Raw genomic sequence first — 15,000 nt, forward strand, 5'->3', positions numbered from 1 at the left:
TCGCAGCGTGTGCACTTCCGGCATCAAGTCGCTGCGACAGAATATAAATGAACCAATAAGAGAGTGTCATATGGTCTGCTATATTGAATAAGAAAACTAGTTCACATTCCCCCTCATTCAAGATCACTGCATGTGAAACGAACAGGCGCCGTGTCGCAGCGGCTTAGTTTGCAAGTAGTACTCACGGAGCGACTTGTCTACTAGTGTCTCGGTCTTTAAGCCTAATTTGCGGGACCGCGATTAACGCCAAATCTGAATACATAGCATGACTACCTTTAAGGTCCAGTGACACGTTACTCCAGGTCAGGCTTGAACTTTCAACGAAATTTCAATGGCTCGACTAAGTTTGTTTTGCTTGTTTTTTTTTTTTTTCTTGTCTTAATCGTCACTAGCATCAGCTCAGTAACGTTATTTCGACCAATTCAGCAGCCCATAACCAGGGGCCAATTCTTGGATTTACATGACGTCACGGCCGCCATGTTGGTGTCCCCAAACAATACAATGGCGGCCATGTTGGTGTCCCGATCCAATCCTCCGGGAATTGAAAGCTATTGTTACTGGGTTGCTATTGCAAACCCAGACGGAATCTGTCTTTCATTTCGTCGTTTTTTTTTATTTTTCGTTTTCTTTTTTTACTGGGTTGCCTATGGGCAAACCCAGTCGAGGTCTGCGTTTAGTTTGTTTGTTTGTTTTTTTTTTTTTCCGTGTCGGTAAAAGTCTTGCCTGTCACTCCCCTGGTAAGTGTTGCCTTTGTGTATAGAGCCTTTTGTGCGTATTTTCTTAGGATCGAGAGGGTAGTGGAACTGCGTAGATTTCTCTGGTGGACACAGTAGAATCATCAACTTAGCCTGCAATGGCGTCGAAAGTCATGCAACGCGAATGGCGTTTTAGTGGATCCTTAAACAAAATATACCCTTATGGAGCTCAATAATGGAAAGTCAGTTGGATAAACTAGGCATGAATCTCAAAAGCGACGAGTACTGGACTTCGACAACAATCTATCGCCCGTCGAGACGAAATCAAAGTGAGCAGTATTTACCTGAAGTACATGGTAATTTGACACAATTGAGTTTCTTGTCTTCACGCACGCAAGAAATAGGAAGAGGTTTTCGCCTCTAAGAGCAAATATGTTGTTTGTTTCAATAAAATTTTCGCTGGAAAAGGATTCTGTGGTATTTTCTGCCTTTGTGAATTATAATATCATGTTGTGTATTGAATTTTCGAGCTTAAGGTTCAAATGTGATATGGGAGAAGTTTTTTAGTATTGCTCTGTAAGCAGGAAGGGTTCACAGGCCTGTTGGAAGCGTGCTTCAGTTTCAACAAAATGAGGCCCAAAATCAGTGAAAACTTGTGACGCAGATGAATAATAAAGCAGCTGCTATTTCCAAAATGATGGAATTACCTGGTGATAAATAACGTCGTACGCGTCTTGGAGAGTAAATTTTGACTTTGCATAAACAAGAGTTGGGCGATTGTGATCTTTGTTTTGACTTCGCTCATTTCATTGTCAAACTTTATAACACTTGACAGAAAAAGAAACTTACAAAAACCCGGTATCTTGCCATCATTTGACACAGATGCTTCACTGTTTGGCGAGTAAACATGCCGCGGTAACTTAATCACGACGCCCGCTGAATTCCGGTCATGTCACTTTCGATTTTGCAATTTACTTGAACGTAGCAAAAATCTCCCAAAATGTTTGTCGCTGATCGTAACTTTTTATATTCTATATTCACGGTTTAAAATTAATGTTGTTTTCATGTCGTAAATATTTTATTCTCGATCGACCGTCCGAGAAACTTCCTTCTGCTCTTTCTGAAAACTGTGTATCAATATTTATTTGCTTTTTCATCAATATTTGTTTTGCATAAAGCAAGCTAACAGAATCTGTACCTTGCTGAGTTCGCATTTGTTAGCGTTAATAGTATTTTCGGTCAGATGTTTCTGTTTTCCATGAGCGGTTTATTGTTTTGGTCTCCCATCCCAACACTAACCCCGCGAAACAGGGCTTGACTTCAGTGAAGTTTAGTATTACAAAATTTTCGGATGCTCATAGGGCACACTTGTGGTGAAAAGAAGTTGTGAGGGAACTTGAAAATTATCAACATGTCAGCCCAGAAGCCAATGTTTCTCGCTTCTCTTTTATTTGTTATTCTTCAGAGACTGGAATGCTGTATTTCAATACCACACAATTCAGTGCCTTCTGATTTTCTGTAGCACGTACCACAGGCAAGCCAGTGTATGCTTCACAGAAGCATCTAGTTTCTTTTTTTCCGAGTCGGTAAAAGTCTTGCCTGTCACTCCCCTGCTAAGTGGTGTCTTAGTGCATAGAGCCTTCTGCGCTTATTTTCTTAGGATGGAGAGGGTAGTGGGAAATGCGTAGATTTCTCTGGTAGACACAGTAGAACGATTAACTTAACCGGCAATGGCGTCGAAAGTCGTGTAACGCGAATAGCGTTTTAGTGGATCTTTGAACAAAATGTACCCTTATGAAGGTCAATAATGGCAAGCGAATTGGATACTGAACAAGACAGGCGGTCGAATGTTAAAAGCGACGAGTAATGGACTTCGACACCAATCTGTTGCCCGTCGAGCCATAATCAAAGTGAGCTGTCTTCCTAAAATTTTGCCAAGTGTGGTGTTTTGTACAACACTGAAACCAAATGAACAGTTCTCTGGTAACTCAGTATGGGTTCAACAAAGACAGAGGAGGAATCCATGTAGTGTATCTGTTATCTCAGTTGTCTCGCTATTTGTCAGCTTTGTATTTACCTGTTCTCAACTCTGCACAGTCTTCCGGTATAACAATTGGAAATTTCACTAATAAGTCATTGACGTGAATGGCGTTTTAGTGGATCTTTAAACAAAATATACCCTCATTGAGCTCAAGAATGGATCGTCAATTGGATGAGCAAGACAGCGCTGAAAAATAAATATCTGGATTTTAAGAGACGAGTAATGGTCTTCGACAACAATTTCATTTTTCGCCTTTGGATATCAAGTGAGCTTTGTTTCTAATATTTTACTAACTTGGTATTATATAAAACACGGAAATCAAATCGCAAATTTTTTATGGATTTAACCATAGTTACTATGATTTAACATATTAACATTGAAGGAATCGAACGCCTACAAGAATGCATCACAGTGTTTACTCAAGTCGCATCTTAGTTGTCTGACAATTTACATTTACCGGTATTTTGTACTCTAGTCTGCAAAGGTGTAAAATATTTGGAAATGTGACAGTGAAGAATTATTTGAATGAAAGTTGTTGTCGCTTTTGTGCTTCATTATTTACGGTCAGCGTTCCGAGTCGAAAAGGGTTTGATGTGAACTGTCAAAAATGTATTTAATTGCATCTCTTGTTTGCACGCACGCAATTGAAATAGGAAGGTATTTTTGCCTCTGATAGTAAATATGTTGTTTGTTTCGATTAATTTTTCGGTGGAAAAGGATTTTGCGGAGATATTTCCAGCCTTTTTTAACTTCAATATCATGTTGTGAATTTTCGAGCTTAACAAATTTGCATACGTGTGTTGAAATGTGATACGGGAGCATTTTTGTGGTATAGTGTAACGAAAATAAACAGGTCTGTTGGAAGCTTGCTTGAGTTTCAAGAAAATGACCCCCAAAATCGGCAAAAAAAATGTGACACTGATTAATAATAAAGTAGCTGCTATCCCCGAAACGATGGAATTACCTGGCGATAAATAATCTCGTCTTGGAGAGTAAAGTTTTGACTGTCAACCTGAAGAGTTGGGCGATTGTGATCTTTGTGTTGAATTCGCACATTTGTTGTCAAACGTTATAACACTTGAAAGAAAAAGAAAACTAACAAAAACAAAAACCCGGTATCTGTGTCAAATGATGATTTGACACAGATGCTTCACTGTTTCGCGAGTAAACACACCGCGGTAACTTCATCACGGCGGCCACTGAATCCGATACCACTTTCGATTTTGCGCTTTTACTTTTGCAGCCAAAAGTACAATAGCAAAAATCTCCCAGAATGTTTGTCGCTGATCGTAACTTTATATTCGGGGTTAAAAATTAATGTTGTTTTCATGTCATAAATGTTGTTGCTGATGGCAAAATATTTTATTCTCGATCGACCGTCCAGAAAACTTCCTTCTGCTCTTCCCAAAAACTTTGTATCACTATTTATTTACTTTTGCATCAATATTTGTTTCGCATAAAGCAAGCTAACAAAATCAGTTCTTTGCTTAGTCCGCATCCAGATACTAAACCCGCCGAAGAGGGGGATTAACTTCAGGGGCTCGTTTCTCGAAAGTCCCGAAAACTTTTCGGGCCCGAAAAGCCATTTGTGAAATTACCAACCGCTTGTTTTAGAAAGCCGATTTTTTAATATGTTTTCAAGGCAACAAAAAGAAAAATAGCTGTGAAGTTTGATGAATTAAATCCTCTCCGTTCTTCAGATACAAAGGGAATTGTGACACCCGAAAACGCCCCGTAAAGTTTCGGGACTTTTGAGAAACGGGCCCCAGGGAACTTTACAAAGCTGTCAGATGCTCAGAGAGCACGCTTAAACTTGTGGTGAAAAGAAGTTGTGAGGGAACTTGAAAATTATCAACACGTCAGCCCAGAAGCCAATGTTTCTCGCTTCTCTTTTATTTGTTATTCTTCAGAGACTGGAATGCTGTAGGTCAATACCACACAATTCAGTGCCTTCTGATTTTCTGTAACACATACCACAGGCAACCCAGTGTATGCTTTACGGAAGCATCTCGTTACGTCTTCTTTTGTTTTCGTTGAAAAACATGCCTGTTGATCACGTGAGTGAAACCCAAGAATACTGGGGCCAATACTGGGCTCCATGTAGATCAAGCTATTTTTAGACAAGTTATTTAAATAAGATGTGGCTTTGCACGAGTAACCATTCTCAATCCCATGGGTAATAAATTCTTATTATTTGGAAGGGTCTTGTTTCGCGAAAAAATAAATCTAAAAATAGCTCGGTCCCTAAAAACGACGTTGGCTTGCATGGCCTCATGACCAATTTCTTTCTCTTTCAGATGTTTGGTGATGATGACGGGAAGGAATTTATCTACAAGGAGCCGAAGATCACGGGTCTTGCCGAGATTTCACATAGACTGGAACAAATTTACTGCAGAAAACACGGCAGAGATAACATCAAACTCATCATGGAGTCTGCAAAGGTGAATGAATGGTGTCTTTCTTTGGAAGCAGTGGACGAATGGAAGCCTAGAGGCCTGAAAACCTAACGTAAAAATGATTCCTTTTTCAGGTGCATGCAGAAACGTTGGATTCAAAGATTGGCTACATTCAGGTATATTTTGATAACTTGAGTACACTATCCTACCGTTTGAATTCTTTTCACTTGCGTAATCCAGCTTAAGTCCAAAATTAAAGCATTTCTCACGCTCCTGTATTGTTTCGTCGTTTTTGACGCAGTTCCTCCTACTTAAAGACGTTGGCCACATTTCATTTTCGCTATGTTAGCGTTCTTCCTACGAAGCGATCTAAGCTTTGACTTTGTTCTTAGTTTCGTCGGCTTTGTTGGTGTATTTTATGGACTCTTAACGTTATAAGAGCGTTTGAAGTTAAGAGCTTTTTGTATTAGCCGTGAAACATGAAGGTAAATCTAGAGTCGTAGCTTCTATGTTTGTCCAACTGACTAAGGGTAGCTAACAGGACAGTCAAATGACGTTTGGAGAGCATATAGTTTATTTGTGGCCCGAGTAGCTACGAGCCATTTGGCCACTTGTGAGTTCGATTTATATCCCGGAGGAGGTGAACGGATTAGTTACCTTACATTTTTGTGCGAGTGCAACCATGACAAAAAGAAAGAGCATATTAATGAATATTGATTACTCTTTGTTGATAGTTTTTCTTGTGTAATAATTCGCCCCGTGTGAGTTCATAGGACCCCGATATGACCTCGCCGTCCCTGTATTGCATTTGTTGAAATTTGCAGATAACCTACGTGCAACCGTATTTCGACGATGAGGAGTTGGAGCTCAGACCCACTTTGTTTGAGCGTAACAACAACATCAGGCGATTTATCTATGAAACGCCATTTACCTGCGGCGGCAAAGCGCATGGCAGCCTAACAGAACAATGCAAGAGGAAAACTATCCTGACAAGTAAGTTGATTTAGCCTTTTGAGCATGCGCAGAAAGACGCTTTCTTGCTGAGAATGTGTTGACACATTGTCTATACAGCAGTTTTTAGATATAGAATAACAGGACTATCTGTACCACGCTATACATTTGCAAAAAAACCCCCCTCCCCATTCTGTGTTGCCCGTTTGGGAGTCAAAGATCACAGGAATTACGACTCAGCAATAGGGACCTTAAGATCAGATGACGAGGACAACTACAAGTACGAGTGTTCCGTACTGAGCATGCGCATAAGGTTTGGAGGCCGACATGTTTCGAAGTGCGCGTGCTCAGAACGGAAAACTCGTACTCGTAGTACTCCTCCTCCGATCTAAAGATCTCTATTGTCTGGGGGGAGGAGGGGGTGAATTGGGTTGCTTAGAAAGGGCAAAAGAGTTTAAAATGACGGAATGGGCGGTCAAAAAGGGTGTGGAATAAACTAGTAATGCTACAACAGTACGATATATTTAGAATAGAATAGATGGCTGTGTTTATCGCCCATCTTTCATGCAGTCTTTTTGAGTGAATTGCGAAGAGTACAGCTCACTACATCGGGACGAAAGCGTACATAGGCCACTATAATTAAAAATACCATAATACGCTTTGTTTTTGCCTTCCAAAAGTTTGCATATACATTTTCTTTATTTTCTCTGCTTTTGCTTATGCTTATGCTTATGCTTATGCAAACGTTTGGAGGGCAAACAAACGAGTATTATGGTATTTTTAAACTAACCCAATAGGCACCTCTGACAGCCGCTGTACGGTCCATGTTTGATGTCGGAGCACATTAGCTGTGAATCGATTATAATGAGGGAGGGAAACCGGGGTTTCCAGAAAAGAACCCAGTAAAATACTAGTCACTGATACACCAAGCGAAGTGTTAATTAATGTTGATTTTTGTTTTGCACGTTCTCTTCTAGCATCCAACACGTTTCCTTACATAAAGACGCGAATTCTTGTGGTCCAAGAGGAGCAATACGAAGTGACACCAGTTGAGGTTAGTTCGTGTTACCTTAGTTCTAAGGAACGAGTTCAATTCATTGTCCTAACCAAAGTGAAACTAAAGTAAATTCAGCCAGTCAAGAGTATACAGAATTTGAAGCAATGATATTTACACTTAACTACTAGTATATTGTCCTTTCTTTGGCTTATCGAAGAAGACGCACACGTTTTAGGACAGTCAAATGAACGCAAACCAGATGCATGCAACTAGCGATAGGATAATGACCTCAAAAAACGTGACTAAAACACTAGCATATAATTTGTTTAAAAGTGGTTTGTTTGAGTTTACCGTTCTTTGCACATCTGCGACTTGAAAAGACCAAATCTATGAAAAATGTTACCATGCAATGCCGAAGTTCTAATATGCATTCTAAGTCTCAACATTATTACTTGAATGCCCATGAATCAAATTGAGGCTAAAGTAAACTTGACCTTACAAAATATAACTTAACGCTATCGCAAGTGATATCGCAGATCAAGAACAATGGCAGAAGGAAATTCAACTACAATTTAGAGAAAATGCTGCTGTTCTGAAATAACCTGCTGTTATTAGTACTTTCCTGCGGGTGTTTTGGTTGTACAACGCTAAGAAGTGAGGGCCATCATCACGAACATTGATGGTGTGAGGCCGCCATTTTGGAATCGCAGTAAGGGGAAGACTGGGACGAGTTTAACGTACAAGATGGCGACAAGGAACCTAAGAAGTTTTGTTGCACCTTGAGTTTAGATCACATTTGGGGCCAACAAGCAATTTCTTTGAGAAAAAATGCTGCGCCTTACAGCCGAAAAACTACGGTTAATCCCATCTGCAGTACAGGCGAACTATCCTGTAAGTAACTAGATAGGTTCGAACCGTTTAAAAGTGAAAGTAGAAAAGGAACGGTTCATTGCTGTATGCTCATGTTGTTGTCAAAACCTAAAATTTGGTGATTTCACGTTGTTTTGTGGACTACGGCAAAAATGCAGTGAAACGCTTGCGGCACGTGCAGCACGATTATTTTTCCTTTTGAACCGATCACATTCTCGCTTTTCGTCGTCTTTGCTTAAATTCTCTAACCACTGTAGCAGGACGGGTAAGGAGGTCAAATCCTGCGTTATAATTGGCGCATTTCGATACACTTTGTCGATTTCAGAGCCCCTCTCGCCGCAAATATGATTGACTGCAACTAAAAGACCAAGCAGTTTATCGAAACTCATTTGAACTTCCGAATCCTTCTTCCTTATTGGTTTTTCTTTACGTTGATGTATATTGTAATTTTAATGTGCCATTCGTGTGATTTATTTTTCTTCAGGTCGCATTCGATGAGATGCAAAATAAAGTTAAGGAGCTAAATAATGTTATCACTCAGAATCCTCCAGACATGAAGAAACTTCAGCTTGTTTTACAAGGCAGTGTCAGTGTGCAGGTACACGAGTGTTGCCTCATGTATTCAGAGGGAGTATTTTAATAACTTTGCCAGTCAAGCTGGCAGAGCGCCACAACAGCTTGCGCCAATTACTGTGGCCCCTTTTTTGCCCTCCCAACCATGATACACTACAGAAGACAGACCACAACACCGGGAACTACGTGCCCTACTCTTAGCGACAAGTGTGTGGGTTCTTTTACGTCCCACAGGATTATTAACATTGAAGGGTTGTGAGACGGGACCTCCGGCTTATCGTCCTTATCCGAGAAGACTTGAAAGTCTAACCATTTGCAGATGTAGTTACAAAGGCAGCACTTTCTCCTCAGTTATTTAAAGACCCTGAGTGTTGGTCCGGCCGGAGTTGAACTCGCGACCTCCCGCGTGACAGTCCGGTGCTCAACCAACTGAGCCACCGGTGCGCGGAGTGGGGGGGGGGGGGAGGGAGGGGCGGGTGATTTTGTGCTGGAGGGCAGGCGATTGTTCATTGATTTCGAGAAGATCTAGACGACTCGATGACAAAAGCTTCGGCTAAATTTGTATTATCGGTGTATAACCAGGTGATAATGTGAGAGTTTTCTATTGTGGTTATTTTGGAATGGTGACGAGCTTCATGCCCATTTTTAAATGGTTTTAATATTGCATTTTAAAATCACTTTTCAAACAAAAAGAGCTGAGACCGTATTGCACCGCTAAAAGCATTGGACATTTACCTTACAGTACAACACACATGCACACTTTTGGATAGTACTAGCCTCAGTACCCTCTCATATTCATGAGATGGTCTTTGATACAGTGCCGTATGCGTCCTTTTGAGTATGTTTTGTTTTGTTTTGTTTTGTTTTGTAATTCCTCAGGTGAATGCTGGTCAGCTGGCGTATGCACAGGGGTTCCTCGACAAATCTGTGCTGGCATCGCATCCACATAAACACATAGAAACACTCCAGCAGGTTTACCGGTGTGTAACATTTCTTTTTCTGCCTAAACTGTGCGAAACAGCAGCATAACAGTTTTCAGGGTTAAAGGATCGCGATTGGGATCATTATATCATTTTTGTTTGCTTTTGAGGAATTGATGATGAAAATAATTTTAATTAAATGGCTTATATGTAAGATACTCGCAAGACGTAATCTAGACTCAAACCTTAGTGAAGCCGATGATATTTTACACTGGCAATTCTCTGTGCAAGGATTGTATCGAGACATATGTTAACATTTTAACTTACCCGAGCCTTTGAATCAGTCCCGTCCAACTGTTGTCATGTCAACGTCCTATGCGTATAAGGGAATGTCATTCATATCTACTATAATAATTGTTTAACTTGATCGTTATTTCAGGGAATTCATCGCTTGCTGTGGAAAGGCCTTGGAAATAAACGATCAGTTGATAAAAGAGGATCAAAGAATGTACCAGGAAGATATGAAAGAGAAATACGTTCAGCTGAAAACACGGCTTGCCAAGTACATTGGAGATGAAGTAAGACCCTGACAGTAACCTTTTTGGATTACCAAAGCAAACAATTTGAACTTTTCCGTTCATTCACGTCTTGATGAAAGAATGTCGTTTATGTTACATTAACTTGAATGAATCTTGCAAGTAACTATTTCAAAAAGCCGAAAAGATTTCCTGTTTCGGATTTTGACAGGGCAGTCTTTTTGGGAGTTGAACCTTCCGCTTGACTTCAACTATTATCTTTTACCGCGCGGCTGATTAGCACAGAGACATAATGAACATCTTACTAACCTCGTTTTCTCGGTCCGTACTGTAAAATTACGGATCCTCCTTTTTTTTTTTTATCGTGGATTTATGACCCAAGCGCGGAGCGCGCGGGCTATAAATCAACGGGAAAAAACTCGGTCCTTTATTTTACAGTACGGACCGAAAAACCAGGTTACTAAGAGGTCTTTGTATATTCTTCACAAGAACTGTAGTACCAGGCCTGGTTTATTCGAAGGGTGGATAACGCTGATCGTTTTTACAATATAATTCAATTGATCATCCGCTGGTTGTGATTCTATCCATTTGTTCATAGTGCCATTCACCTTTTGAACGACCAAAGCCAATAGATTTCCATTTCGATAATTTTGACGTAGTCGCGGCTGAGTTGATTAGGTCAGCAAATGGTCGAGCTCGGCATTTCAGTCATTGTCACCTCCAAGTATCCTAACGTGGCTGCAGTGCATTTACCCAAACTGGCGAATTAGAATGTTCTTATGTTTAAAGATAAACAAGTACTTCGCCTGTTGTGACACTTAGTATGTGCTTATATGAGAGGTATCAATCCCCTCTATAAATGCAGAACACGTGTTTGTTAATTTGTATTATTATACGGTGTCACCAGCTCGATTTTGATTAGTTGTAAGCACGCAGCTAATTCTTGCTTGCTCTCCTGCAGACAATAGATTTTGTTATACCTCCGAACTCAAATACGTTTTCCGATTGAAGGAGAATGTGTCACGTGCCATGGGTCAAAACTCACTAACTCCCCAGGGCAAACAAAACTCACTAATCCCCTAAGGAAACAACGACTTGAACTTTCGACTTGCACGTGGTCAGGTCGTGCACCTTTGAAAAACCGCGGCAAATTCCGTGTAGAAATCCGTGTATTGTTCTAGTTTGAGTTGGGAGGTACAACAAAACACTTAATGACTGGCCTCACTGGAAACAAAACTCACTGTTTCCCTTGGGGCCAGTCATTAAGTGCTTATTATACATGTAGAATTGACGTCATACCTACAGACAAAAGTTTTATACATGCAGAAGTGACCTCACGTAACACACTAACCAGCAGTTTGATCAGTTTGTCATGGCGGAGCTCAGTTCAGGAATATGCATAATAAAACAATTATTGGATTCGGTTTTCGCATGATAGCGATAATTATCAAGTTCTCAGTTTGTGTTATCCGCCTCAACCTTCGGCTTCGGCAGATAACACAAACTTTGGCCTTGATAATAGGGAGTTTAAGCAAATCACTACGGCTGGTGCTACTACGGCTGCCGTGACTGAAAAGGTCTGGGGAGAGTACGTCTCGGTGGTCTACTAAACTTTAAGTTTAGCAAAGCGAAATACAAAGAAACATGGGCTAATGAGTTTCATATCTCTTTTATTTAGTTTCTCACAGCCAAGTGGCTTCGCCCAAAGAAAGATGGGCGTTGAACGCCTTGTTAGGACAAACAGATTATTTCTGAGAAAAAGCGAATCCCATACACTTTGTAGAATTAACAATTTGGTGGATGAAGTGTATAATTTCAGAGACAAATATCTCAAAGAATATCCAGTGAAGAACACAAATATGTCAATACTCAAAGAAGCAAAATAGCATCGTATAGTATCCAGATATAAAACATCTTCACTAAATCCTCAAAGCAAACTTAACCGAAGAAAAACAACCTCATGCTGAACACGATTATTTCACTTGATTCACTTCGCCATTCCAACACCTTTACCAAAACTTATACGGATTTACACTGAAGCTTATGAGAGGCAATCTTGACACAATCTTTGACTTATATCAACTTTAAAGGATATAGTATCCAGTGGAATTCTTAAAATGCCGAGATATCCGTTGAAAAGGGTCTGCAGAGAAGCGAAATAAACACGACATAGCAGCCACTACCGCAAAATATCCCGACTCACGTAGTCAAATTTCACGCTACGGCTGGATGTAACCGACGTAGACGCGCAGTGTCTCATTTTGGGGGAAATTTACTTCCGGCAGCCGTATCAGCTCCAGCTGTAGCGATTTGCTTTAAGTCCCTAATTATCGCTATCATGCTCAACCTCATCCAATAGTTGTTAATTAAATTATCGCATTTTGGTCGAAGATAAAAGTGTGGCGTAATGGCTGTTGCAGTTAGTTCAATAGGAGTCTCAACACCGGCATCATTTGATGGTTACTTTTTTCCATTTATCCTAGATTTGCACCACGGTGACAGCATCCAGTAGTGTGTCGTCGCTTGTTATGTGAAAGAAATCAAACTCACTGAATGACTGTGTCACGTTGACACACTTATGGCCTATCACCATGGATTTCTGATGCGATGGGTTCAATTCAGACGTATTTTACGTCTCAGTCGTTCATCTTCTTATTTGAAGCTAGTCACTAAAGCGACAACGAAGCTAACAGAATTTGTTCCTTAGAATCTTTGCAAAGACTTGTGAGAACTTACTGGTGTGTTGTACTTTCCTCAAAAGAAAGATGAAATGGGTGTCGGATCTCATCACTGGGCTGTGTGTTGCCCTTGGGGCGATTGTTTTGACAGTGAACCGATATAGACAAGACCAGCAGGTTTTATTTTTGCTCAAAGGAACACAGATCTCTTTTGCGCTGTCATACGTTTAGTAAAAGAAAGAGAAGACTCGAAATACCTGTCAAAAAAAAAAAAGATTAGTCATAGATCCTCTGTTTCTTGAAGCAGACAAAAACTTCCGATTTTATTTGGTCATATGGTTCACCTTGGAATTAATGCAGATGTTTTGCAACTGAGTTGTGAGCGGTATTTGTCGAGTCCTGAAAGGGCGAAGAAAAATGACAACGCTGAGTATAAGGCCCTCACAAACTTGCATTATCAGACAAGTTTGGCATCTGTTCTTATTTTATGTTGTAACAATAATTTTTTTTTCCGTCATTTTTGTTAGTCTGAAATTGATCGTGCATCATATGGCGTACATAACGGAGAGACATTGAAATGTCTGTAACTTAGAGGGATAAATTGGTAAAGAGGTGGCAAGTAACTGGTAACGTTTTTTCTGCCCATCCAGCGATTTTGTTCCGTTTTCCATTTTATCATTTCCGCCCATGTTCATGTGAGTAATAAAAAGGATGGGTTACTTCGGCCGTTAAAAGTCAACCTATTTTTATTCGTGTTGAATACGAGTTCAAATTGTCAAATACTATTAGCTCTAAGACGGAAATTTCGTCCGAGAAATAGGTGTAAATTAAGTAAAAATCTTGGGGCTAATTTATCGGCTAAACGTAAACGTATAATCTAGCAATTCAACAGTCTTAAATAAAATTAACATTATTGTGATTCCTTTTTAAACACATTGAAGAAAAATTCACTACGAAAGAAACTTGAATAGTTATAAGATGTTATTTTGTTTCAATCAATCGTATTTATAGCGATTTAGTTAGGTCTATGTACCAAGGAGACAAGAGAATCCTCGCCGGTGAGATCTTGTAATTCCGAGCATTTTTAGGCATTATTAATTTCTCACTAGGTAGAAAAATCATTCACAAGTACAGCCTTAGTTTTTACATACTTTTTAAGTAAATAAGTGGTTTAAAAGAAAAATATGTTTAACTTCCTCCAAAAAGGAACGAACTCTTAGAATTAACGATATTTCGTGGAACTTCAGTTAATACTGTGATTTAGCGTTGCGTGCACGTGAAACGGCAAACGAGAAATGCCTGTGGAAGGCTGCTGCTTGACGCAAAACAATGAATATTCACTTATTTTAACTTGTATCTCAATTTTGAGAAGCAAAAATTAAGCAAGTATCTGATTTTTGGCCATCCGCAAAGTGCAGCGTGACGTTTGCTGTTTACGGTCACCGCGACGCAGTCTCAACATTTCATACAAGTGTTTTGTTACCCGAAAGCACAAGTAATGATTAAATAAAGAGATAAAATAAAAAGGACTAATTTTTACATGGCTTCCAGTCAGTTGTGCATCTCGTAATTTTCCCAGTTTTCGAGATAAATCAGTTTTATCCATGTGGAATCAATGTAATGTGTACTGGGCAAAAGATTCTCTCGTGTCTGAAAGGCACCGCATCCCTGCGGCAAGCACGCAGCTGACCATGTAACCCCTAGGCGGTTATTTGGCGTCTATGGGGCGCGGAAATAACTCTTAGCTAAAGCCAACTCCACTGCGTCGTGTCTGCGATTTTTCTGACCCTTCTCCTATTCAGCAACGCTCACTCTTGGAGTCTGGAAAACCATTTCACCGCGCATTAAGTATAGAGTGGCTTTTATGTGATTATAAACCTATAGTATTATTATTGCCCGTGAAGGTTACATTGCATGCTTCGTATAATGTCCTTCAAGTCATTGAAATTACTCTTGACGAAAGCCAACTTTACTATGTTGTGTTTTCAAGTTTTATCACCCTTCTCCGAATCAGTATAAGGTTATATAATTACTTTTCAATTCTGCAAAATCCTTCCTCTTTATCTGCCACGCATAAAGTATAGAATGGCTTTTACGTGAGTATGAACTCACAGTATTACTTTTGTCAGTGAAGGCTACATTCCATGCTTTGTAACGTCCGTCAGCCATTGAAATGTGCTCAGGATTTATATACTCGTGTTACGTGGGCTAAGTTTCTGCTAGTTCCAGTCCCTGCACCGAGGTTTTTTCCCCCGCTCCAACCCGCACGTACCTCAATGCCATTCGGAGAGTCCCACCTCTGCAATCAGCCCGGCGACCTCAACCTGACTCGGAGGGTTTTTC

At 40.1% G+C, this 15,000-nt stretch overlaps 1 protein-coding gene across 1 annotated transcript in view; it reads left to right on the forward strand.

Moving 5' to 3' along the window:
- The window catches only part of LOC137983593 (dedicator of cytokinesis protein 9-like), a 66,336-nt gene extending 52,980 nt beyond the window's left edge, over positions 1 to 13,356 (forward strand). The window contains exons 37-44 of the mRNA XM_068830742.1: positions 5,034 to 5,177; positions 5,267 to 5,308; positions 5,957 to 6,125; positions 7,061 to 7,137; positions 8,435 to 8,548; positions 9,403 to 9,503; positions 9,883 to 10,021; positions 12,463 to 13,356. Of these exons, the coding sequence (XP_068686843.1) occupies positions 5,034 to 5,177; positions 5,267 to 5,308; positions 5,957 to 6,125; positions 7,061 to 7,137; positions 8,435 to 8,548; positions 9,403 to 9,503; positions 9,883 to 10,021; positions 12,463 to 12,513 (837 nt within the window). The 3' untranslated portion in view covers positions 12,514 to 13,356. The remainder of the gene's footprint in view (positions 1 to 5,033; positions 5,178 to 5,266; positions 5,309 to 5,956; positions 6,126 to 7,060; positions 7,138 to 8,434; positions 8,549 to 9,402; positions 9,504 to 9,882; positions 10,022 to 12,462) is intronic.
- Positions 13,357 to 15,000: the final 1,644 nt, after the last annotated feature.

This window comes from Montipora foliosa, chromosome 13 (assembly GCF_036669935.1).
Source record: "Montipora foliosa isolate CH-2021 chromosome 13, ASM3666993v2, whole genome shotgun sequence".
Taxonomy (NCBI): domain Eukaryota; kingdom Metazoa; phylum Cnidaria; class Anthozoa; order Scleractinia; family Acroporidae; genus Montipora; species Montipora foliosa.